General features: G+C 44.8%; 3 protein-coding genes and 1 pseudogene across 5 annotated transcripts; 2 read left to right on the forward strand and 2 right to left on the reverse strand.

The window, feature by feature from the left end:
* Positions 1-333: 333 nt before the first annotated feature.
* On the forward strand, positions 334-1622 carry LOC136488794 (uncharacterized; annotated as a pseudogene).
* A 2270-nt stretch (positions 1623-3892) lies between these two features.
* Positions 3893-9290, forward strand: LOC136486690 (uncharacterized). Of its 3 annotated transcripts, XM_066483652.1 has the most exons (9): positions 3893-4299; positions 4385-4523; positions 4839-4917; positions 7140-7172; positions 7586-7752; positions 8336-8506; positions 8601-8660; positions 8729-8826; positions 8915-9290. In XM_066483652.1, exons 1-8 carry the CDS (start codon positions 4051-4053, stop codon positions 8824-8826), a joined length of 996 nt encoding a protein of 331 aa, XP_066339749.1. In that variant the 5' UTR covers positions 3893-4050; the 3' UTR covers positions 8915-9290. The 3 variants fall into 3 exon arrangements, with proteins under 3 accessions (XP_066339749.1, XP_066339750.1, XP_066339751.1); XM_066483653.1 differs by lacking the exon at positions 7140-7172; XM_066483654.1 differs by lacking the exons at positions 8601-8660; positions 8729-8826; positions 8915-9290 and having other exon boundaries at positions 8299-8478.
* Positions 9291-13632: 4342 nt separating this feature from the next.
* Positions 13633-18167, reverse strand: LOC136488795 (uncharacterized). The gene is made up of 7 exons (XM_066485608.1): positions 18130-18167; positions 17680-18033; positions 17396-17588; positions 17089-17304; positions 16827-17000; positions 16639-16751; positions 13633-13750 (listed from the first exon to the last, which is right to left on the reverse strand). Exons 1-7 carry the CDS (start codon positions 18165-18167, stop codon positions 13633-13635), a joined length of 1206 nt encoding a protein of 401 aa, XP_066341705.1.
* A 38-nt stretch (positions 18168-18205) lies between these two features.
* On the reverse strand, positions 18206-19038 carry LOC136488796 (ethylene-responsive transcription factor ERF094-like). The gene is made up of 2 exons (XM_066485609.1): positions 18869-19038; positions 18206-18755 (listed from the first exon to the last, which is right to left on the reverse strand). Exons 1-2 carry the CDS (start codon positions 19036-19038, stop codon positions 18206-18208), a joined length of 720 nt encoding a protein of 239 aa, XP_066341706.1.
* Between the last annotated feature and the right edge of the window lie 7042 nt (positions 19039-26080).

Genomic DNA, 26080 nt, shown 5'->3' on the forward strand with positions numbered 1-26080 from the left:
AAATTAGGCTCAATTGGCTTAGGAAGAGGCACAATGACAAATATGGAAGTTAGTTTTTTTTTTTGGCAACCTGTATGCTACTATTTGTGCAGCTGTATGCTATTATTTGTTCACATGTATGCTATTATTTGTGCACATGTATGCTACTATTTGTGACCCTGGAACCATGTATTGCTATTTGAACCATTATTTATCTATGTATTATTATTTTGAACATTATTTATCTATGTATTGGTGCATGTATGTCCTTTTTTCTCTGTGTATGTCCTTTTTTCTCAATGTGTTGCTGTTTTGTCTCTAATTGGCATCCTGCATGGCCTTTTTTTTACCTCTATGCAGAGTGATGATGAAACTGATACCTCTGACAATGAGAGCATGGCATTTTGGAATCTTGTATTGGCTGGTGCTAAACTTGCTGCAGCTTATGTTGAATTATATTTTGACAAAAATCCACCTAGGACATCACTCCTTAGTGGTATGGGCTGGTTGCTAGAGACGCTGAACACACCGGAAGAATGTCATTCGCAGCTTCGGATGAGCACACAGATGTTCTACGACCTTCATGATTTATTGGTTGGAAGGTATGGTCTGAAACCATCCCTACATATAAACACTCAAGAGATGTTGGCAGTGTTCTTATTTGTGTTATCTGGAAATGAATCTAATAGAAAAGCACAAAACCGGTTCAAGCACTCGGGTGAAACTATTCATAGGAAATTTGATGAGGTACTGAATGCTTTCATGGATATGTCTAGAGATTTTATTAGACCAAAGGACCCCAACTTCCGAACTGTTCACAGGAGGATAAGAGATGACCGTAGAGCATATCCACATCTCAAAGATTGCATTGGTGCTCTAGATGGTACTCATATTCGAGTTTCGTTGCCACCTGACGATCAAGTAAGATATATTGGAAAGTCTGGTATACCTACTTAAAACGTTCTAGCAAGTTGTGACTTTGATATGAGGTTCACTTATGTGTCGACGGGACAGCCGGGCTCTATGCATGATACTAGTGTCCTGTACAATGCAATTAGAGTGGACGAGAGCTTTTTTCCACACCCTCCAAAAGGTATTAAAAATATGACCATGCACTTTATTGTTTGATCAAATACTTACAAATGTGATCTGATATTTTGTTTCTAATAATTATAGGCAAATATTATGTTGTCGATGCGGGATATCCTAATCGTCTGGGATACCTTTGTCCTTATAAAGGTGAGAGGTATCATATGCCGGAGTGGCATAGAGGAATGGAACCAAAGACTCCTAAAAAAAGGTTCAATCGTGTTCACTCATCCATCCACAATGTTATCGAGCGATCATTTGGAGTGCTAAAAATGAAATGGCAAATTCTATATAAAATGGCGTCCTACCCGATGTTCAAGCAAAAAATGATTGTTGTGGCTACTATGGTCCTTCATAACTTCATTCGTGAGCATGGCGGTGAAGACTTGGACTTCGCTCGGTGCGACCGTGATCCAAATTATGTTCCAGAGATTCCGGAAAGGTACCTAAAATATATGGCTAGATCAAATGGCTCTACTGATGCACCGAATGCTCCTACTATGGACAAATTCCGTGATGACTTGGCCACCGCTCTTTCTCTAGCTTGGAACTAGAATTATGTATTAGTCACTATTCTCTAATTATCTATGGACAACTATTTCTATTAGAATGATGGACTTTGTTATCTTATTTATCATTAGTCATGTATGGACAATTATTTGTATCCGAAATATGAACTTTGTCAATTATCCATCAAGCGCTTTAAAATTTACGTGACAAAAGTATGGAATTATTTGGCCGAAATATTTGTTTTTTACTTTTCTCCAATAAATTAAATGAGATTATAATATTTACACCATATTTGAATTGGTAAAAAAAAATATTCAATTACACATGCTCTGCATACAACAGAACATACACCAAACATCGATCAGGGGCATAGTAGACCTTTCCTATAGAAACCTCATGTTTCCAGAGCTGGAGCTAAACTGCGTGCCAAACATGTCCATGGAGCTGCTCTGTGATAGAGTTGATGGATCAGAGCTGGAAAAAGGTGGAGCAGAGTAGTCCCAAACAGTCCCTAAAGAGTGATCAACATTCAGGAGTCAGATAGGGAAATGGGGGAGACAACACTGGAGGTATATAGTATTTAGTATTTTTCAGTACCACTAATAATTAATGGCAACTGTACTCATTTTACAAGATTTTGCTGCACTCGTTGCTGGTTGTAAATAGTATATAGTATTTCTAAGTTCCACTAATTCTGTCTATAGAACATCGTGTGCTCTTAAATGATAGGGTACTACTCCTTTCTTTTTACATGTCATATTAGCTTTGTCTAAAGTCAAATATTTCCATCTCTGACCTTCAATTTTATGAATCTTTGTAATTTCACAACATGTAACTATATATTATGAAAATATATGCTATATTGAATCAAAAATATGAATCTTATGTTGTTAACATGTACATTTTCTTAAAAAAATTATTGTGTAAAATTAGAAATGTTTGACTTAGGACAAAGCTAATACGACATGCAAAACAACATAGTAGTATGAAGAAAAAACAATCCAGGATCATCAATTAGGAGTTGGGTGACAAACATTAAGAAATTTGTTCTTAAGACAATAGACAAATATATAAATCATCTTAATTACAGCATCCTATTAAACATTACCTGAAATATATGTTTTATTTGTGTCCCTGCTATACATGTGTCGAACTAGAGATTAGAGCATGGTTTCTTTTATTTTAAACGCCACTGATATATATATCTTTAACATATTTGAGCTCCAAGATATTCTCACTATATTTTGCAATGAATGTCTTTGGTAGTGGAAGTATCAGTTTTACAGTCACAATGTTAATCCTAGGATGATTGCTATATTACCAGATTGTGTGGAGTTCCCTAGTGTAAAAAACACTCGGGAAAAATAAGAATACACTCGAGGAACACTTTTTCGAGAGTAAGTACTCCGCAAACAACACTCGATAGCCTCAGATCGGGAAAATTCGTGTTTACCGAGTGTTCAAGGAGAAACACTCATTAAAGTTACGGTTTCCCAAGTGTTTTAGTAAACACTAGGGAACACATCACGCACAGGGAAAAGATTGGTGCTAACGGTTCTACGCCTGGTAACGTAGCTCCCGAGTGTTGAACAAAGCCTGCACTCTTGGGATTCTTTTCTGCTATTGTTTTGTTTACTACTGCATTTGCTTCTTTTTCTTAAAGGAACATATGGCAGTCATATAATATGGCATTAACCTCTACAAATTGGAAACCTCTACAAATTGGAAGAAGTTCCTCGCCTATGGCGCTAGCCATGTCGCCTGCAAATGTCTCGGCTGTTCGATTCCAAGATCAGCAGCCAACCTTCACCCCACCGATTCCTACTGCGTACGTAGCAAAATATCTTCTGCCCTCTTCTCTCTCTCTCCCCCCCATCTCGACTCTTCCAGTCCCCCCCCCCCCCCTCCCCCGGCCCTCGCTTGAATTTTTTATTTTTTAGCCCTTTTTTTGAAAAAATTCAGTCTCGGCCGGGCGCGGGAGAGGGCGCAGGCGGCGGCGACGACGGTGCGCTGCTCGGGCGAGGGAGGTGTGACAGAGAGAGGGAGAGGAAGAGAGAAAGGATTAGGGCCCATATGTAAGACAGGCTCGGCGCCACTAACCCTGGCGTCGAGCTCGGCGCCAAGGTGACCGGTGCCGAGCTTCCTACCATGTCACCGCCACGTCTGCTTCGAGCCTAAGAGCTCGACATCAGCAGACGTGTAAGATCGACGCCAGCAACGATGACGCCGAGTTAAGGGTCCAGATTTTGAAATCTTATATTTGTGATTTTTTTTTAAAAAAATGACTAAAAAATAAAAAATTCAGCCCCCTCGCTCCTCATCTCGACAGCCGCGACTCCACGCACCGCGCGCGCAGCTCAGCGTAGCCCCCCGCCACGGCAGCAAGTCGCGCCGGCCACCACCGGTGCCCGCGTCCGCGGCCCACCCCCGCCTCTGCCCGTGCACCCTCGTGCAGCCAATCCGCGTGGCCGCATGGCGGCACGGCGCGGGCGGCCCGGCGCATGTGGTGCGGTCCGGCGGCACCGGCTCCACGGCGGCGCGCGTGGGCCCCGCCGGTTGCCGCCGGCGCGGGTGCCCCCCCGACGCGGCTTCCATCTGCCGGCCTGCGTGTGCTCCTGTTCTCAACGAAACCCTATGCACCTGTGCTCGGCCCTGGCTGCGCGTCACCTCTTCCTCGACAGAGGCGGCGGCGGCGGCTCAGCTCGGCGGCGCGGTGACGCGGTACCTCACCCACCTCTTCGCCTCCTCCGTCTCATGGCTCCTCCCCCATATCTTCTTCTCTCCCTACATCTTCCCTTTTGCGCAGGTGATTGTGCGAGAGATGGTGGACGCCCGCGGGACAGTCTACAGGGTCGGCGGGCCTTCTGGCGTCCGTCCCCGTCTCCGAACGCTTCCCTTCACCGTGTCCTGCCCTCCCTTGCCTCCGCTTCTTCATCCCTGCTGCGGTGGTGCCTTCCTCCCCTCTCTGCTTCTCCCTCTCTGGTTGCTGTAGGTCGAGTTTCGGTTTACACTCTTCAATCTTCAGAATTGGCAAAATCTATTATCATGTTGGTGTGTGAAGAATGGTTCTATTGTCCTGCTGGTGTGTATCTTTGCATGTGTGTAGCTTTTTTTTTTTTGCTGACATGTGAAAAAATGGAAACTTTCTATCCATAGCGTTGATTTCATAGCCCTAAACTGAGTAGTTAGTTATCCTTATATAAGCTATAATTTTTTAAATATACTTGCCCAGCCATCTAAAGGTCTGATGATCTACACAGGTATCCGATTTACAGTTGGACCAGGGGAGTGTGCACCAAAGCGGTTTGCATCTATTCTGATTGGTGGTTTAATTGTAAGGTATGGTTCAATTACAGTGATTTTCTATAGCTTTCAGGTTGAATCAACGAAATTGGCAAAATCTTTTGTCATGTTGGTGTGTGAAGAATGGTTCTATTGTCCTGCTGGTGTGTATCTTTCCATGTTTGTAGCTTTTTTTGTTGGCTGACATGTCAAAAGAATGGAAACTTTAAGGTAGGTACCTTTTTTTTCAAACAAATAGGTACATACCTATTCTAAGTACATATAGGAAATGGAACCAAATTTAGTAATTAATATTTTTTCGACATTCTCACCAGCTATGTTACACGGATACGTCACTGGGAGCGCGTATCGCGTATCCGATACGTATCGGATACGGATACGTGTCCGATGCTCCTCGGATTCGTATCCTCGGAGTATCCGATTTTTTTCTTTTTTTCGCGAATATTGGATATGGCAGTCGATACGTATCTGGCTTGCGGATATGCCCAGCCCAATAGCAGTCGACTCCCTTATCCCTCTGTCCCCGACGCCCTATCCTCGGATGCCCGCACTCCCGCACGCCCGCGCCTCACGACGCATCCCCGCGCAGTGATGCCGCATCCCGCTCGCCGGCCGCCGGCCACCTGCGACGAGCCTCTGCTCGCCGGCGACGAGGCCTGCTCGCCCGCACAGCGCGGTGCCAGGAGGCGGCCACCCGCTGCGCCCTGACATCGGGAGAGGTATACGAAGGGGAGGAGGGTGGGCGGCGTGGAGGCATCGGCGTGGTGGGAGCGGCGGAGATGTCTAGGGACCTAGGTACGGGAGAAGTGTCTGGATTGGGAGGGAAGACGGGGGAGACGTGCGCTGTCATTGGGAGGCTGGGAAGAGGATAAGGTCGACGGCAGAGTGGGGCAACCAGGACACTTGTGATTTGCGAATTTGATGTCCTGTTCGGTTGTTCCTGTGGGCTGTGGGCCTGTGGCTGTACCTGGGCTCCTTTGTCCTCTTCCTCTCCTTTCTACTTCAGAGTTCAAGGTGATGTACTGAGCTGCTACTTGTACTGATTAAAGGCTACTGAACTACTTTCACAATTTTAATATGTGCCATTATTTATTTATTTTAAAAAATAGTAAAACGTATCCGCGTATCGGGTTTTTTAGGAAATTGCCTTATCCGCGTATCCGTATCCTTCCGATACCGATACGTGTATCCGTATCCGTGCTGCATAGCTCACCAGTGACAGAAGCTCTGCACTATGTCAGCGTGTTGCCGTTCAGAGGGTAGGGCAGCCCAAGCCTCTATGCAGTAGGCTACAGCAAGGGTAACACTTAGAGTCGTAGCCTGGCTGCCTCCATTGGCTGCACCAACTAGCAGCTCAGACCTCTCTACGACAAGATTTGTTCCTGCAAATTTCCATTTGAGGGTTTCATGATTCAGATAAAAAATTGATCATATTCCTTAGTGATTGGTAAGTTCACATCCCTTTTCTTTTCCAGCCCTCCCTTGAATTTCTCTTTCAAATTCACAGGTGTGATTTCAAACACATGTATGCCATATGAAAATTCCTGTATGTTTGAAAGATTTGGTAGATATTCAGAAATTAACCTCCTGTAGGATTGACAATTTTTTATAGTTGGCAATACCATGTGTAACTGAGAAATGCTGCGTACAAAATTCTAGGTGCCCTTTCTCTGTGTCAAAAAAAATATTCTGAAGTGATTCTTGAACAGATACTACATATATTCTGAATAAAAATAATTACCACGTTTTTCTGGTTACCTTTAGTTTCCCCTTTAGCAGCAGCGACTACAGATATGGATGCTAACTCATGAAACATTACAATTACAGCCATAATCTCAGACTTAAACATGATCTCAAACTTCCGTGGACCCTTTGCAAGAATCAGGGCCATATATCGCGCTTTTTTGTGGTCACTACAAATTATAAGCTGTTCATGCATCTTCACATGATAACTCCTTGTATACCCTCTGCTAGAATCAGGGCCATATATCCTGAATTATTATATCACAGCGCAAACATGATCTACAAATTTAATATAGCCTCTGCTACCAATTTGAAACTAGAGATTTTATACAGCCTCTGCCACCAATTCAAAAATCTTTTCGCATTTGCTGCACTTGGTTATGCCTACTTCCTCTTCTCATCTTCTCCTTCCTGATCCAAACATGGCTATTCTAATTACAGGCACCTGATAGCCACCTTGTTTTTTTACTGTTTGTATATGTTTCTTTGCAAAACCTAATCCATCCTTTTCACAGGACCAAAGAATACTCCTTCAAGACCATGAATAGGTACCGATTTTCGGTCTCAGGCTCATTCCATGCACTGACTATGACTCCACTAAAATTCCATGGAACACACAGTTAACAGCCATTCCAATTTCGGTGCACTCACATACAGCATGCACAATCCTCCCTTGCGGTAAATATTGACATCCTGTTTTGCCATTTGTGATCCTATTTTTATTTACCATTGTACATGGACGCCATTGATTCTTTATTTAAAAACATAGATACATGCAGATGCCGTTGGTTTCATCACTGATACTCAGCCGCCAGTTCCTATACAATTTCTAGAGGCAAGGACAAGTTAACTACCCTTAGAAAATTGTTTCTAAAAGATCTGTAATAAGTGTTGTTACTTAAAAAAACCTTTCAGTACCTGCTCAACACCTTGCATCTTCATAATAATTTGTTTTTTTTAGATCGACATATGGGGACAAAAAGGCTATTTGCATATTTTGCAAGGACACAGAGCTCAAAATAACCCTATGGGGTGCAGAAGGAAAGGATTTCAGCGTTGATGGTGTTTACAGACCCACCAAATCTACAATAGTTATCCTTTTTGTTGGCTGCTTACAAACAAAAATCTGTAAGTTCTTACACAGATATAGCTACTCTGGACATTGTCTGCAGCCTTCGTATAACAATGGACCCTTCAAAAAGGGCTTACACTTGGTTAACAATTTTGCACAATAATTCTCATCTGTGTTTTTATGTGCTTATCACCACAACTTTGAATGCCCCTTTTCAGTTGTTAGCTATTTCTAGATTGAACTCCTGTTAAAAAAAAAAGATCTTAATAGTTGCACCTCTAAAACTATACATGTGTGGTGACGTAGGTATTCCTTCCATATCCATATCTATGATTTCAAATACATGTATGCCATACACAGATTACTGTGAACTTGCAATATTTGATAATGGCCCATTTAGATTATCTAATTTAGCATGCATTTTTGTATTTGCTCAATCACCTTGAAACATGTGGATGAAAGCAATGTTCAGGTTCACTGTTTTGATAGCTCTAGCTTAAGTTATCAGCAATTCCATTTTATGACCAATTGAGATATTATCTTGTTTGGGTCCAATTGACCTTTCTTCGTGTCTCACGTAAGTTTTGTCCCGACCCAATTAGCAATAAAAAAAAGGTCGTCTTTGCCCTTGCCTTTCACACACTCTATCCCAAAATCCGGTCATCTTACCTTCCAATATAGAGAGCCACACTGTGCGCAACCTGGCTTTTCCTATCAACATGCAAGCATACCCTTGTTCCGAGGCACCAACACTTAGAGCTGATGATTCCCCACCTGAATCACCTGGATCCGACGAATCGTACGACACAGGTACTAACTACATACCTCAGTTTTGCTTTACACTAACGAAATATTTGCCAATAATTCACTCTTGTTTCTAATGCTTCTTCTCATTACACAACAGCGGTGCAACAAGGCGTTGATACGGAACTGCTAGAAGAAGCCTACTGGGAAGTCCATAGAGGTGGCATTACCCTAAAGCTGAGACATCAAATACAATACCATCAAGTAACTGTTCTATCTGTTTTGCAGCCAACAAAGAACTTCATTGCCCAACGTACGGTGCCCATTCCAACTACGCACAGGACTCAGATAGCAGCAGCTCATCGGGCCTTCTTCCCTATACATAGGTACATCAACACATGACATTACTTACCATCCACAACATACAACTGTGATGCAGCAACCACTAACACCTACGCCGAAAAAATTGAACAGGCAATGCACACGCACACAGCGACAAGTTTACAGGCTATGGTTACGGTTTGTCAAACCGAAGCTGGAATGTGCATTAGCAGTCACATCAACAAAAGCTCAATACCAGCTGGTATCTCCCATAATATGTACAACTAACCCCCACCCATCTATAGTGTACTATATGCGCCACCACCTTACCACTGCAACAACTACTGCCATGCATATGTAGTAGTATTTATGTATTCAAAGACTTCGATGCTCTCCTAGGACAACTATTATTTATGTGTAATGTATTTATATTCGAAGACTCCAGCACTTTTCTAAGACCAGCATTATGTTTGTATCCATCTCCCAGTGTATATACCTTCCTTCCATCGTATTTATTATCATTTCTACATGCCCTGTGGTTACTTTCTGTACTCGGTTTTTATACAATGCCAACTCTTAACATAATTTCTTGCTGTTCCGCTCTCTGGCGCGCGGGCGCGGGCGTTGCACTAGTACAACATACATAGTACCAATATATAATTTATACACCATTTCTGCTTGGCTCGTGCATGGTCCAATATTTCAAGTTCCATGTATCTTACAATTTCAGAAGTCACAAAATAAACCATACACTCCATGCCCACATGTTACATGTTCAGACTTCATAAAAGGGTCACAAATTCTAAAGGTTCACAAAAGGGCATGACATGGCCAAATCAACAAACTTCACCACATGTTTGATAACACTAAGTTGAGAAGCGTAAGATCATAATGAGATTGGCCTAATCGATCGACATGGATTCATCTATGTGATGTGACCTCCATTTGCAGCAACTTCCCCTTCTCCAACCTCTGTAGCAGTAGCAGCACCAGTTTCTGCAGGGCCTACACCTAATCCTCCAGATGTCCCTCCATTTTCAGAAAAAAGTTAGATCACTGAATTTGGAAAGTGACAACACATGGTACAAACTGTACAAACCTGATGAGATAATCCATTTTGTGATGGCAGTAACAGTGGAGGTATTGGAATATTCAGTTGTGTTTGAATGATCTACATAAAAAATTATAAATGAATATTGGTTAACTAATTTCACTAAAGAAATCATATGACAGATGAAATCATGCATTTATGTTATGAATGTAACTTCAGTTTACAGCCAAACACAAGGATGTGTTGGTAGCAGCTAGCACATTAGAGAATTTACACACCAATTTCTTCTTCCATCGAGCATGTGAACAATTTCGTTGACGATGACTTGCTCCTCGCATCATTTGTCTGCAAGCCCTTGCTGCATCAGACTTCACTTTCCAAGCTTCGTTGCACCACCTCAGTTCTGCAGCCAACTCCCATGCTTCTGGGGCCTTCTGTGCCCACCAAGGTATTGCCTGAATCAAAAAAATCTTAGGCACACTTATCCAGTAGCTAATACTAAAATTAAAGGGCAGGACATGACCTGCATATATTCCTCCTTAGTCAGATCTTCCTGCCAAGAACACGATTGTAGTTAGGGATGAAAACGGTCGGAAACGGTCGGAAAACCTCTCAATCGTTTTCTACTTCTACATTTGAATACGAAAACGAAAACGAAAGCGGTAAAGCCGGACACGAAAACGAACACAAACTTACGGAATATCAAAAATTTCGAAAACGAACTAATTCGAGCGGAATTATGTCGAACACGGTCGGTATACGAAAAATCAATACGGAATATTGACCCGTAGGACCAAGTGCATAACAATTAACAAGTACATAATAATTAACAAGTCCTACAACTTTCTTAAAAAGTATCTTCATTCGACACGATGTAAGAAAGATATGATTTTTTAAGGCAACAAGCGCTTGTACGTGATTAATATATCGCTGACCTTGTTTAATTTTTTTTGAACATCTTCAAGACATCAAATGAAAAAACTAAGAACTAGAAAGTTGTAGATCTCGTCGAGAGCTATAATTTTCATATAAAAATCATCTTCATCCGAGATCGTACGAAAAAGATATAATTTTTCTAAGGTTGAACTTGTAGTGGATCAAATTTGATTTAAACCGAATTTCGAATTCGGGATATTCCGAATTAAAAGTAGAAAAGTAGAAAACGGTCGAAAAAATGACTAAACCGTTTTCGTTCCGATTTCGAATTTGTGTTCCGAATTTCGAACCGAATTCGAATTTGTCCGAAAATACGAATTCGATCGAATTAAATGTAGAAAACGATGCGGTTCGGTACGGGATATTTTCGTACCATTTTCATCCTTAATTGTAGTAAGTGATGACAGATTGGATGCACCCCTCATAGAACATTTGTGGTATGAGCTTCTTTACAACATTCCGCACTACTCTCCGAGCTGCATTCTCCTTGCCATCTGGCCATCTGAACCACTGGCGGAGCCGGGGGGGGGGGGGGGGGGGGGGGGGGGGGGGGGGGCTGGCAGGGGCCATGGCCCCCCCCAATGTTTGACAACAAAAAAATTAGTAGTATAACTTAATATTTTTTATTTATATTAAGAGGAAGATTATATAAAATTCTTGTCATATATATCTATTAATATCTTCTAGATAATATAATAATACAAAACACAACTAGATAATAAAATTATCGCAATGAAAAAGACCGAGCCGGCCCCCCTAAGTATAATTCCTGACGGCCGGCCCCCCCTGACTATAAATCCTGGCTCCGCCACTGATCTGAACCACAACTGCAATAGAATAGATCATGTCGAAGCAATAAATTTTAAGCCGATAACAAGGTACATGATAATAAAATAGAAGGCACCAAATTTACCTAGAAACATTCCTCCACCCGCTTCATCTGGCCATCTGAACCACCCAGAAACATGATAATAGATCATTTTAAGCAGCACATTAAATAGTCATTGCAAAGAAATATAAATTACACATGAGAAACCTACATGTCTCCTTCTGTAGTGAGGAGAATTTTCTCCTCTCTAAGTCCTCTTCCACTTGCATTGGTTCATCATCATCCTCAAAGCTAACTAATTCTATGCGGTTTAATAATTCCAAATCCTGATCATCTAACTTTATGCGGTTTAATAGTTCCAAATCTGTGGTCTTGTCCATCAATTCTTTGGTAGTTTCAGTTTTAGTCAACTATTTAATATCTATTGCATACTTAATACGAAATAGAAAAACTGCAATGTAGAACTGAGACATTTTTTCAGCACTCAAAGGCAGTAGATAAAATATATGAAAAACTTGCAGAGTGGAAGAAGAATGACATGTATGACTTACCTACCTTATCCCAGCAAGTTAATAAGCAATTGATCTGTATGATCTTCTTCTCTGTAGAAGGTTATTTACATCACAAAGTACAAAATTACATCCACAGAAGTGCAATGATATTATTTTTTTTGTGCATTTTTACATAACAAGCAAAGCCTGTATGTGATAAAGTACTTAATCTTACAGCTTTACATAACAGAGCATGTTACAGTTCAGAAGTTCTCTTCTAACACTACAAAAGTGGCCCTTCCAAACTTTCTACTGTCTTACAGGTTGAAGACGGCTGGTGTGCGCAGTCTCGGAGAAGACGGCTGGGCTGGTGTGCGCAGCGAGGGGGCCTAGGCGTGTAGCGACTGGACTGGACTGGACTGGACTGGAGGTGGGTGCGGCTGAGCCTTTGAGAGGTTTTGGGGTCGGCCGAAATATTGCGCGCCAGCGTTAGAGCTCCGCCGCGGAATCGCGCCAAATTTTCCGCCGTAGCGGCAAAAGAAGCTCCTGAAGGCCAGAACGTGTCAAACACTCTCGGGAGCATCGTGACGGCGTTAATGTGGAGTGTCTTCTGTTGGGATCTCCATTCGCCAACCAAGAGTACACCGAAGGTATGCAGGTACACACGGGAATAACATACTATGCCGAGTGTCTTTCATTTCCCCGAGTGTCTAATTTTATCGGACCGCATGGATATAACGGAAATGCTGATTCTAGCTGTGAATATCGGAGGATGTGGGAACGACGTGACCGAATTTTTTATTTTTAGCCCTTTTTTAAAAAATATTCACATATAAACCTCCGGAGGTATTCTTTCATTTTCTAGACTCTGAGCTCAGCGACGTAGCAATTGGTGCCGATGTTACATGTCTCGGCCCCATGGTCATTAAGGCCGAGATCCAGGGTCATTTTCTATGTGACGTTGACGTGGCTGCTTGCATGGCGTGGATGTGGCGTCGGCTTGACGCTGTGGATTTGGCGCCGTGCTCAGCGTCGTGGATCCAGAGGCAGCGGCGCCGTGCTCTGGCCAGTGCGCCCCACGCGGCAGTGCCCTTTGTTCCTGTATTTCTCTCCTTTCCCGTCTAAATTTAACACTAGCTTTAAATTATCATATTTTGGGAGTCTCTAAATTTACCATTAGATGGACATGTTAGAATTTGACTAAGTTCGTCCGAGCGTTGGCCCCCTTGGCCAGAGCTCTGCGCCGAGCTGGCGACATGTGATTCACATCTCTTAGAAAATGATCCTGAACCTCGGCGCCAATGATTATGACGCTGAAACGTGTAACATCGGCGCTAATTGCTACAACTCCGAGCTCAAGGTCTAGAAAATGAAAGAATACCTCGAGAGATGTATCCGTGAATATTTTCTAAAAAAAAGGCTAAAAAATATAAAAAAGTCGAACGGCGTGAGCGCTTTTGGCACCATTCCAGCCTCTGAAGAAAGAGGCCGGGGAAGAAGCGGAGGAGAACGAGTCGGAGCTCTCGTCGCCCTCCATCTGGCGGAGGAGAGCGTCGAGCTGCATCTACATTAGGTCGCAGCCGTCGGCAGCGTTGAAGTCCGGTGACTCCGTCGCGGCTGGTGGTGCCGCAGCAGGGTGGCAGTAGGAGCAGGAGGACGAGAGACAGTGCTGGTGCTCCATTCTGTTGGCAGGGGAAGAAGACGATGATGCTGGCATGGTAACGTGACAGAGTTTTATAGCCTTCCGGTTGGATGGACTGGACTGAAATGGTTGGATGGATTGAATTGACTTGTCCAACATATCGAATGTGGGAAAAGGGTATGGGCTCCTCCACATGACACCCCGATGATGTTTGGCCTGGTCACTAATGGAGCGCAGCCTCTGTTCTTCCATCTTGGAAGCTTCGTGCAGCAAGTGGCATCTCCATAAACATAGACCTATTATTAATTGCTGAGCATGCTTGCTTAAATATTCTTGAAAGAATATATCTCCTATATTCCTGTTGATTTCAGTAAAGATGCTAAGTTTGACAAATGCGGTACCAATCTGCCTAAAAATGAAGGTAATTCATGAAGCAAACATGTTAATGTCATGACAATAATTGATAGTTTCAGAACATTTGTTTAATGAACAAATGATTTTTGGATTAAACAAATAGTTGAAAAGAAACTCTTAATGCAGAAACTATTTACACATAAAAACCCAGATAAGTAAAAGGCTAACCATTTGCTCGATAGCTTAGAAGCCGGCAGGCGACCACCCATGCCATCACCTAAGATTCTATTGGTGTTAATACGAAAGTTTATGTCTATTCCAACTTACTGGCTGTGGTTTGTGGTAAGCATAGGAAAACACATATTTTCCAACTAGAAGGGAATAGCAAGATTTTATATTGACTAGGCTAAGTTATTAGAACATATTTCTTAATAAATACCAAAATTTGTTTGGCCACTGTGAGAAAAAAAAATTATTTGCAGGAGAATAGAGTGGATGACATTCAATAAGTTTGCGGTGTGGACAAATTGTACCCACAAAGAAGTGGAGGTTATGCGTTCCACTTTCAACATGTATATAGAACACAATAAAAGCATCTATACTAGATGGGTCCCTACTAAACTTTAACAAGTGTTTTGGAAAGTCATAAAGGCTGATCCGATGGGTATGTTCAATGATTATCAGAAGAGAATAAACCCTTTATACCATCAATTTCCATATTATTTACTGACATCCAATATGCCAAGAAGCAATTATAATAGGATCCAAAAATTTAGACCAGTCACTACAGGAGAACGCCTCTTTGCCGACTGCTTGCCCCGGTCGGCAAAGGCATAAACCCAGTCGGCAAAGGATTTGCCGACCGCAAATCCACGTGGCAGTCGGCAAAGAGAAGTCGGCAAAGCCTGGGTCGGCAAAGGCGGATTTGCCGACTGCCACGTGGCACACAGTCGGCAAATCCTTTGCCAACTGCCACGCCAGCAGTCGGCATAGCCACGTGGCGCCGTCAGCCCTGACGGCAGGCTTTGCCGACTGCTGTTTCCTCGGCAGTCGGCAAAGAATTTTTTTTTCAAAAATTGTTTGCCGACTGGCCGCCAGCTCGGCAGTCGGCAAAGAAAGAAATTTTTTTTTTTTTGAAATGTTCTTTGCCGACTGCTTTCGGAGTTGCAGTCGGCAAAGGTTTGACCTCTTTGCCGACTGCCTCCCATTGCAGTCGGCAAAGACTCTGTCCGGGGTTTTTTTTTGCCCAGCTTTGCCGACTGTAAACAGTCGGCAAAGCTGGAATTTTTTTTTTTTGCTTTTGTTTTCTGTTTTCTCGCATCAAAACCCTACAAAATCACAAATTATAATCCAATTTCACCAGAAGCACCGGTAGCACCATTTATATCACAATTTCATCACATTTTTCGCCAACATCACCACATATATCACAATAACGCACAACATCACATATATCTCACATATATGTCACAATAACAACCACACAAGTGCATTACAACCATCACATGAAGTCCAACACGTCGAACACCACAAGTCGACGTCCATCACACGAAGTTCAACATAACAAGTCTAGGTCCATAACGAAGAAAAGAAATACATGACAACAACTTCGACGATACGGTGGATACATGATAACAGAATCGACAAGTACCTAGCTCGTCGCGCCGTCCCCGGTCTCGTCGTCCGCTCCACCCCAGAGCCCCCAGGGTTTGCCCACGGAAACCCCCTTGGACCAAATTGAGGCGCCTGCGCGTACTGCCACCCTCCGCGCACCGGCGGCCACGAGTACGTCGGAGGAGGGCCACGCGGAGGTGGATACGGTGGATAGGGTGCAGGTGGTGGATACGACATCATCTGATGGCCGGGACCTCCAGGAGACGGGTTCGAACCCGTCGACTGTACCTGCACAAGTTAAACGCCAAGTGATGTCATTAGTATCTGCAGCATGGACGCACAAGTTAAAGCAAGAGTCAATATACTCACCGGGGTCCCTCCAGGAGCGACAAGAGCAGGCACAGGAAAAAACTCTGAAGGAGGAGGCGGTGGAGCGAACATTGGAAGAGGAGGCGGTGTAGACGCCCCGGGCGTCTGCATGGACTGGAAGAAGCTGGCCATGTTCTGCATCTGAGTGTTGTAGTGCTGCTGCAGGCTTTGCTGGTAAGCCATCTGTTGCGCCATCATCTGCGCGTGCAACGTGGCGATCCTCTCCTCCATCTTGGCCTCCATCTGGGCCTGCAATATTACATCCGCAGTGTTGATTGTATGTACAGGTGCGAAACGAGTGAACGACGAACGAAACGGCACTTACCTGTGACGCTGACTGCCGCCGGGGCGCTACGGGGATGTCGCTGGAGCTCGTGGGCGTGGATCGAACCTGGGTCAGCGTAGGAACCTGGGACGGGTCGAGGGCGCTGTGGGCCATGTAGTAGCGGCCGTGCTGCTTCCCTGGTCCCAACCTCTGCAGGAGGTCTGTGTCCAGGGGCTCGGCGGTGGGGTCGAACGTCTCCCCGTAGCGCTGGCGAGCCGCGACGGTGTACTCGGTGGCCTTCTCGTAGGCGGTGGGGATTGGTGTACGCATCGGGCCTGTCCTCCGGGTTGTAGACGTTGTTTGGATCCGTCGCCTTGCCCTTGTGAGAGAGGAGGTACGCGGTGTACTCGTTGATTTCCTGCCCACCGTGCGTCTGCGTCTGCATTGAAAACACAAACATGGTTACAAGTATTGACAATTGAGCGCAAGGATTAAGACATGAACGGACGCATACCCATCTTGTCGCGAACTGGGGGAGGGGCTGATTCCCTTGGTGGTGTGACACCCCTCGCATCTGCGCGCGGCGGCCCTGACGGTCGGCGCGCCTCGCGTACGCCTCATCCGTGCGCCACATGCGCACAATCTCCGTCCAGCATTCCCTGTGGTTGTCGCACCACGACGGACACACCTGCATGACATCAAGTATTTGACATGCGAGAAGATTAGTGTAATGTTTCACTGAAGGAATCTGAACGAATGTTGTCATACTTAATTACCTGCTCGTATTGCGCTTGGGTGAGGTCGGCCTCCCTCGAGTTCATTCTCTGGCGGATTTGGGGCTTCTTGATGTTCTCTCCAAGCACGTTGGCGTGGAAGTCGCGGATGGCCTGTATGCGCGCCTCATGGTACAGGTCCTTGAGACGATCTTTGCAGACCGCCTCCTGCACTCGCGCCGCCTGGGCTGCTTTACCCTCCTCGCACGTGAAGAAGTCCTGCACACAGACACATCATGTAGCATTTCCTTTTTGCAAGAAGTCCGACGAATGCGTACTATTTAGCAATGCGGTGCGATGAAAGACTCACCCAAAACTCCCTCTTTATCTTTGCCGCGATGGTCTCGCCACCCTCCTCGACGAGGTAGAAGTGGGACCACTTGGTGGGCACCTTCATCTCGCCGTTGACGTTGACAAGGCCAGGGTAGTACTCCTTAATCAGGAGGCCCTGGATGCCATTGATATGGCGTGCTTGACCTGCTCCACTCACAATCTTCCAGGAACTGCACGAGTCATTAAGAACAATTATTAGTCTTCAGTTCGATTTTTGACATGTCATATGAACAAGTAGTGAAATCAATAATGGTTACTTACGTCTGGCCCACGGGTGTGATCACCGGGCGCTGGTGGAATTGCGGCCGCACCCTAGGAAGCTGCGTGGGCCCGCGCGAGTACACCTTGGCCACGCCTGACGAAGTCGAAGCCGTCTCGCCTGGTGTAGGCGCGTCGTCGCCGTCGTCGTCGTCATCGTCGTCGTCGTCGTCGCCGCCGCGCTCGTCGTCACGCGACGTCGTCCCCCCTTGCGAGGACGAGAACGGCAGCCTCCTGGTCGCCTGGCGACGTCCACTGGGGGGCTGGGACCCCCTACTGGACGACCCGCGCACCAACACCTCCTCCTCCTCCTCGTCGTCGTCGGCGGTCTCCAAAAATTTAGACCAGTACGTTTGCCTAGTAAGCCGTAGTTTCAATCAAGATTTTTTACCAAGGTTACGATTTGGTTCAGCTGGCTGATCGCGATGCTATGGCATTGGATTGGCAGTTGACACTGCTGGTGTTGTGACGATGATGGCGATGGCGGCCATGCTGCTCTTTTTTTTTTTTCTAACCTGCCAAGTGGCAACTAATAATAATCCAACTCGGATGATATCCGGAGGAGGTCCTGCATGTAATCGTCGCCAAGGTACTCTAGCTCGACAACGCCGCAGTGGCACTGGCCCGGCACCGTCGTCTGCTGCTCCGGCACACTAGCCACAGCCATACTGGAGCTCGACGCGTCGGAGCATTGCTGCACCGGCTGCTGCTGCAACCGTGCCGTGGAAGTATTGTTGCTGACGTCGTCGATGACAGGTGAGACGACGACCTTGCGCCTTCGCGTCCGCTTGGAGTGGCGCCGCTTGAGCGCGAGGACAGGGGAACCACCTCCTGTGCCGGGGAGCTGGAGCTGGAGCGCCCCCAGCGACTCCATCACGCGCTCCACGGGGAAGTTGAGGACGGCGGCGGCGCCGCGCGCGGAGAAGGCGGCCTGGTCGTAGGCCAGCGCGGCGGCCTCGGGGGTGTCGAAGGTGCCGAGCCACACGCGGGCACCCTTGCGCGTGGAGTCGCGGATCTCGGCCGCGAACTTGCCCCACGGCCGCTTGCGTACCCCTATCAAGGCCTGCCGCTCCCTGCAGCTGGAGGCATCCGTACCCGGGAGGCCGGGACCCGATGCTGATTGTCGCCAGTGTTCACGGTGGTTTTCGTTACCGCTCCAACTTCTGGGGAAGTTGGGGCGGAGGATGACGACCAGTCGGAGGACACCGCCTCGGCGGCGGGCTCAGCGTCGTCGGTGCCGAGGAGGAAGGCTTCAAGCTGCAGTAGCATGTCGCTGTCGTCTGTCGCGTCGATGGCGGGCGGCGCGGAAGACACATTGGCAGTGGCAGGGTAACAGTAGGAGGGGTAATGCTGCTGTTCCATATCGAGGTAGCTGATGTTTTCGACGAGGTAGTAGCCTAGCCGGTGCTGAGAGAGACAAGGCACGGGCCGGGGGATTTATAGCCTCCCTGTCCCTGGTCCCCGATGAGGTCCTCCTCACGTCCTGGACCTGTAGTGTGGATGTGGATCGGAGGCAGTTATGTGTATGACCTACGTCGAAGCCGCCATTCCTTGATTTCACTGGTCAGCTAGCAGAATTGTGGCGGTCACGCGTGACGTCGTCGGGCGGCCTGATAATGATAAGAGTAGCCATAGCAGCTATCTTGCTTCTTCCGTCGATTCGTCGTCGCTCCCAGTAGCGACCAGCGGATTTTCATCAAATCCTATAACCAGCCTCATTCCACGTACTCTCCTCACATAAAATTCAGGAGCCTTATTATCTTCATCTTTCTCTTGAACCACATGGTAAGAAAATCAAGAACCTAGTTTCCACCATTGCCTGATCTTAGAAACTCATCATTGTTTCGTTTCTGGCTAACAAATTCAAGCTTGAAATAAAATTGATTAGACTTTCAAAATAATTATGGACCGATTCTAAAAGAATCTTGCTTGTTACCATTCAAACATCCTACGTTTTGCAAATGAAAAAAATGGACATTTATATATACAGTAAGATACAAGGGGGATGAAACAAATAAATTCATAGGTTCGACATAATCTAGGAGAAAATAGATGTCATTTTACTAAAAACAAATAGGGAAAAATTAAAATTCAGGTTGAACATAGTTTTAACCACTCCCATTAGTGAGTTAGGTATAAAAAAAGATGTATGATAAAAATACACTAAAAAGAATAGATTAAAAATGAAAAAGATGTCTCGTATTTGTGCTGTGCAGCTTCAGGGAATCAACGGGTGATGTATTATTTGTCCCTGTTTGCATACTCTACAGACACTAGCACTAATCCAAGTCCTATGATACTAATTCATTAGATCCTGCATTATTTTTTAGGGGAGACAATATCAATTAATCCAGTGTACAAACTATAATTTTGCTGGACAATGACCAGCTTTATCGTTGATATTACTACATATTCTGGCAAATTTTGTTGGACATATTTTCAGCAGAATATTGTGGGATAAGCTTTTTAATTTTCTATAAATGGGTACCATAAATGAATACCAAATGGTGGGGTCAGCTCCATATATGGACAAACGCGCATGCGACCACCTGAACAAAAAGTCCTTCGTCTTTTCAGTACTATTTTAGGATAGTGCAAGAGTGATATTGTGCTCCATTTGGCGGGTTCCATATAACATATTAGTATTTTGTGTATCAAATTTGGTCTTTGGAATATTCCTTGTGCTATATATTTCGTGGAGGAAAATGTACGAAAACGGTTATTCTAATGTAGTTTAGTTTTTATGTAAGAGGATCTAGATATTTCTATGGTTTACGGGTGTTAAAATGTATTTCTATGTTACGTGCAAATTAAATAATACACTACTGCATCTATTCTAAATTATAAGTCGTTTTAACATTTTCAGATACACTAGGTAGCGTGCCCGTGCGTTGCTATGGAACAACTAAATTTTTTGTACTAAAAACACACGGATCGTACGATAAGATAACAATACTGTTAAATTAAATGCCGACGTCAAAATAACATTTAATTCAAAAAGCAAAGTTCGTGAAATTAACACAGTCACGGAGAGCGCGACGTTGCAGGCTCACAAACTCTACTGTATAGACTTTTTCGTGATACGACTAAGATAATATTTTATATCGGCAGAAATAATTCTACGATATCCATTTCTTTCATGCGCCAATAAATCCATGAATAAGTTCCACTGCATCTCTATATAATCATGCACACACAGATTCGAGTATATATGTAAATAGGTTCATACCGGTGCGTTGCTACGGGACAACTAAACTTTTGTACTAAAAACACACAGATCGCACGATAAGATAACAATACTGTAAAAGTATATGACCGACGTTAAAGTGACATTTAATCCACAAAGCTAAGTTCGTGAAATTTACACAGTCAAAGAGAGCATGGCGTCGTAGGCTCACAAACTCTACTGTGTAGATCTTTCCGTGATGCGGCTAAGATCATTTTTATACCGGCAGGAATAGATTTCCAATATTCATTTCTTTCGTGCGCCAATAAATCCAGATTCAAGTATATATGTAAATAGGTTCATGCCGGTGCGTTGCTACGGGACAACTAAACTTTTGTACTAAAAACACACGGATCGCACGATAAGATAATAATACTGTAAAAGTATATGACCGACGTTAAAGTGACATTTAATAAAAAAAGCTAAGTTCGTAAAATTTACACAGTCACGGAGAGCATGGCGTCGTAGGCTCACAAACTCTATTGTGTAGATCTTTCCGTGATGCGGCTAAGATCATTTTTTATACCGGCAGAAAGAGATTTCCGATATCTATTTCTTTCGTGCGCCAACAAATCTACGAATAAGTTCCACCATATCTCCATACCATCCTGTACACGGTGCTGGCAAACGAATTAGCCACAACTTATGTAATTAGTTTTATAATTAGCTCATGTTTAGTTCTCCTAATTGATATCTACAAATTTAATGTGATAGGGACTAAAGTTTAGTCCTAGGATCCAAACACCCCTAACTCATGACTCCTACTGGCTGCACACTTACACCACCATGCCTATATGTCTGCACGTATATACTCTAATGCTAGAACGTCTAAGATAGTTTTTAAGGTTGCCATTTGTGTATGCTGTAGGATTGGGATGCTTTGCACTGATCCATGAGGGTTTCCATGAGAGTCGAAATTTTTTATGCCATTATGATGTCTAAGCTTACCAATCAGACAGAGACGAACTTGATTTTTAAATATTTTCAACACTGCTTTCATATACCCCTCTGTCCCAAAATAGAATTCATTCTCGCTTCCCGAGAAGCCAACTTTTTTTTAACTTCGACCAATTATAATACATGTATTTTTTACATGCATGTGGCCTCAGGAGTCGACCAATTAATTGTTAAATGTTGCACGTATTTTTTATAAACCTAGTCAAAGTTGAGAAAGTTTGACCTGCACACATCCCGTAACGACTTATATTTTGGGGCAGATGAAGTATATGCTAATGGGAGTAGTCAACTGGAAGTCGTGATGAACACAACAATACTTTCAGATTATATGCTAATTGAAGCACGAAGAAACGCAGGGAAATGGACCTATATACGAATGGTGGGAATATTCGTTTAAGAAATTACAGAAGGTTCACCAGTCTCACCATGTATAACCTGCACATCTTTTATTTAGCACCACTGATGTTCTCAAGGAGCAGCCACTTTTTAATTTCAGGTCTGCATGCTGGAAACACTAAAATTAAGGGCCAACCTCATTGAGTCGTCTTTCTTGATCTTTGCCAATTGTTTCCTTCCATGCATGATTATTATTTCCTTCCATGCATGTGGCCTCAGATGATCGATTTGTTTCCTTCAAAGTAGGCGGGGATTACAGGGATGGCAGTTTCTTTTTCTATCGCGCGGGGTATCGCATGTCCGAAAGGGAGGAGTCTTGCTTGATCTTTGCCAATTGTTTCCTTCCATGCATGATTATTGTTTCCTTCCATGCATGTGGCCTCAGGTGATCGATTTATTTCCTTTAAAGTAGGCGGGGATCGCAGGGATGACAGTTTCTTTTTCTATTGCGCGGGGTATCGCATGGCCGGAAGGGAGGAGCGACCCAAAAAAAAGTCGCACCAAAAAATAGTCTTACTTTTAGTCTTTTTAGTTGTAGGAGATAACTTTTGCTACGCACCTTGATACTCGCTCCGTTCCAAATTGTAAGATGTTTTGGCCTTTTAGATAAAATTTCTTTTGCTATGTATATAGCGTAGAGTATATCTAAGTGCATAGTAAAAGCAACATATCTAAAAAACCAAAACGTCTTATACTTTAGAAGGAAGAGAACACATATTATGTGTAGATACATATTAAAACAATGTATCTGGAAAAGCCTTTGATTTACAATTTGGAACGAAAATAGTATATCTCTTAGTCAAAATAGGCTACAATCCTAGGTTTCCGAGGAGAAACCAACATAGCTGAAATGACAAAAATACCACTATAAAATGACAAAATGCTATTTCTGAGATGACTATTTTTTTTATTTTTTTATAGATGGTGAACAGTACCATGGGATCCTAATCCAACTATCCAGATGTGTTCTCCTCCCTCTCGCTCTCAATCTCTCTGTGTGGGTTCATCATTCTGGTACTCGCTTCCTAGCCTTCCACCCGACCGTTCCTGGTGGCTTAGTCACCACTGCATCGCCACCGTCCAAGCTTAGGCGCGGGGAATGAACACCGCAACTGACCATGACCAAAAGAGGTGAAAGAGCCTGACTACTGAGGATGCCCACACGGGAGAGGAGTGCTAGATGGAGAAGTGAAATAGGGGCGGCTTTTGGATTGGAGAGCGGCCAGGTCAAAGATGCCTAGAGGCCTGACAGAAAGGGTGGGCGAATAGGCGGTGCTAGGCTACACTAGAAGGGGAGGAAGAATAGGCGAAGTCGATCTATGCAGTGATGGAGCTCAATCTAGATCGGAAACAGGGGTAGGGAGGAAGAGCCATGGATTGTTAGGGAACACAAGAGAGCCTCTCCATGTCCATGAGTGAGGAGGTATGGTGCGGCCTTTTATTTATGTTGTTTTTTAATAATTGGACCCACACATGATGGCCCACAATCTTGTGCATTGGATCACAAAAGCTTAGTTATATATACCTATGATTGTAGTTCTTTGACAAAATTTGAACCTTAAATTATAGTCTTTTTAGGATGGAGGGAATACCAATGTTTGACACTGTCGATACGGGACCCATGGGATACACCGCAAGGAAGAGAGGAGATCTAGTTTGATTAGGATTCCTCCCATGTAATCCTAGTAGTAATATTACCCTGTAATCCTACTAGGACTCTACATTATAAACCGACTAGGACTCTGGCCTCCTAACTATATAAAGGAGGGCAGGGCTCCTTAGATCGAGAGAGGAGAAGAGACTTTTACGACACAACACTTTACAATCAATCCAATGCAAAGGCTAACGCTGACTGGATGTAGGGCTATTACTCGATCAAAGATCGAGGGTCCGAACCAGGATAAATCGACTGTCTCTTGCGTTAACCGTCGAGTTCCGCATACGCTGAAGCCCGAACATACTGGGAGATTGAAAGGTCCTTGTTTGGTTTTGGTAATTGAGTGACAACCTAGGTGGACTAATTGTGTTTATGTGAGATACACAGGTGATTAGTCCACAGGTACATGTGTGTGAGCAACATATGCCATGAAGGTGAAAATGGCTTGGAGATGTTGCAAAGCTCACACATGTGATGATGAAGGAGCTTAAATGCACATGAGACATGACATTGAGTCATGTGATCAAGGTGGAGAAGATCAAGATAAGACTTGGCTTGATGGACCGGTTGCAAGCGTGAAGGGCAAGTCGAAGGCTTTGGAGTGATAGACCTTGTGGTGGTGAAGCTTGAGCAAGACTTGGCGCCGATGGACGATGGCAACGGTGAAGAGCAAGTGAAGTCAAGATCGATGAACCAATATGATCACGTGATGATATGAAGTGGATCATATCATTGTTGATCGTGTTGGTGCATGTGTTGCATCGACATTGAAGGAGATGGAATGGAATGCGCAAGGCAAAGGTATAACCTAGGGCATTTCATTTCACCGGTCATAGGTGTGTAGAGAAGTTTATGACCGGGTTTAGGATAGATGGCCGTACTATCAAGAGGGGCAAACTTGTTTGCATATCAGTCATCTAGTGCCACTCGAGTGATCTAACTTTGCATTGTCGCTAGGATCGAGTGGCATGGCAAGTTGAGTGGCTAACATCCTTTGGGAAATGATTGTGAAAATGCTAACACACATACACATGGTGGTGTACACTTGGTGGTGTTGGCACATTTACAAAGGAGGTGGTGTTTGCAGGGGTGAGATGGGTTTGGGTCCCTCTCGGCGGGATTCGGCGCTTTCGGGAAAATGGAATGCCTATTTTCTATTGCGCCGGATGCAAATTCTTGTGGTTAGCTCATTGGAGCAAGGGTGAAGAAGTTAGAAGTGAAAACGAGTTGATCGCGAAGATGCTGGCGTCGGTCAACTGACCGGACGCTGGATCTGAATGCACCGGACGCTGGCAGGCTACGTCCGGTCAGGCTGACGTACGATGACGCAGAAGCTGGAGTGTGACCGGACGCTGGCTGCGTCCGATCAAGTGTGACCGGATGCATCCGGTCGAGGTCGGTACCTTACTGGAAACGACCGGACGCTGGGGGTTCAGCGTCCGGTCAGTTGAAAGCTGCTGCGTCCGGTCAACTAAGTGACCGTTGGAATCGGGACACGTGGTCGTTTGCGGGCGACCGGACGCTGAGGTCCAGCGTCCGGTCAACACGACCGGAGCGTCCGGTCGGCCCGACTTTAGCCCAGTGAAGGGGTAACGGCTAGTTTAGCCCTTGGTGCTATAAATAGAAGTGGCCTTTGGCCATGGCTGGGGCTGAGCACCTTGGGGGACTTTGTGTCCATGCTTGAGAGTGCTTGGGAGCCCTCCATCACATATATACTTGATAGTGATTATTTGATTATGTGAGTGAGCGATTCTAGTGCGATTACATCGTGAGGTTGCATCGAGTGGCACTAGGTGATCGAGTTGCAAGCCGGTGATGCTTGTTACTCTTGGAGGTTGCCACCTCCTAGACGGCTTGGTGGTGGTCTCCGTCGAAGCGCGCAAGAAGCTTGTGCGGCGCTCCGGAGAAGTGCTTGTGAGGGGCATTGTGCTCGCCCCGCGGGAGCCGCGAAGAGCAACTCTAGTAAAGCGTGTCATTGAGCTACCCTCACTCAAGGGGTAGGTTCTTGCGGCGCCCGACGTGCGGGCTTAGCGGGTGATGCTAATTAGCCACCGAACCACCAAGTGAGCGGTCGACACAACGGGGACTAGCGTGTTGGCAAACACGTGAACCTCGGGAGAAAAATCATCGTGTCAACCTTGTTCTTTCTGTTGGTTTGCATCCCCATT

The sequence above is a fragment of the Miscanthus floridulus genome, chromosome 10, assembly GCF_019320115.1.
Source record: "Miscanthus floridulus cultivar M001 chromosome 10, ASM1932011v1, whole genome shotgun sequence".
NCBI classification, from domain to species: domain Eukaryota; kingdom Viridiplantae; phylum Streptophyta; class Magnoliopsida; order Poales; family Poaceae; genus Miscanthus; species Miscanthus floridulus.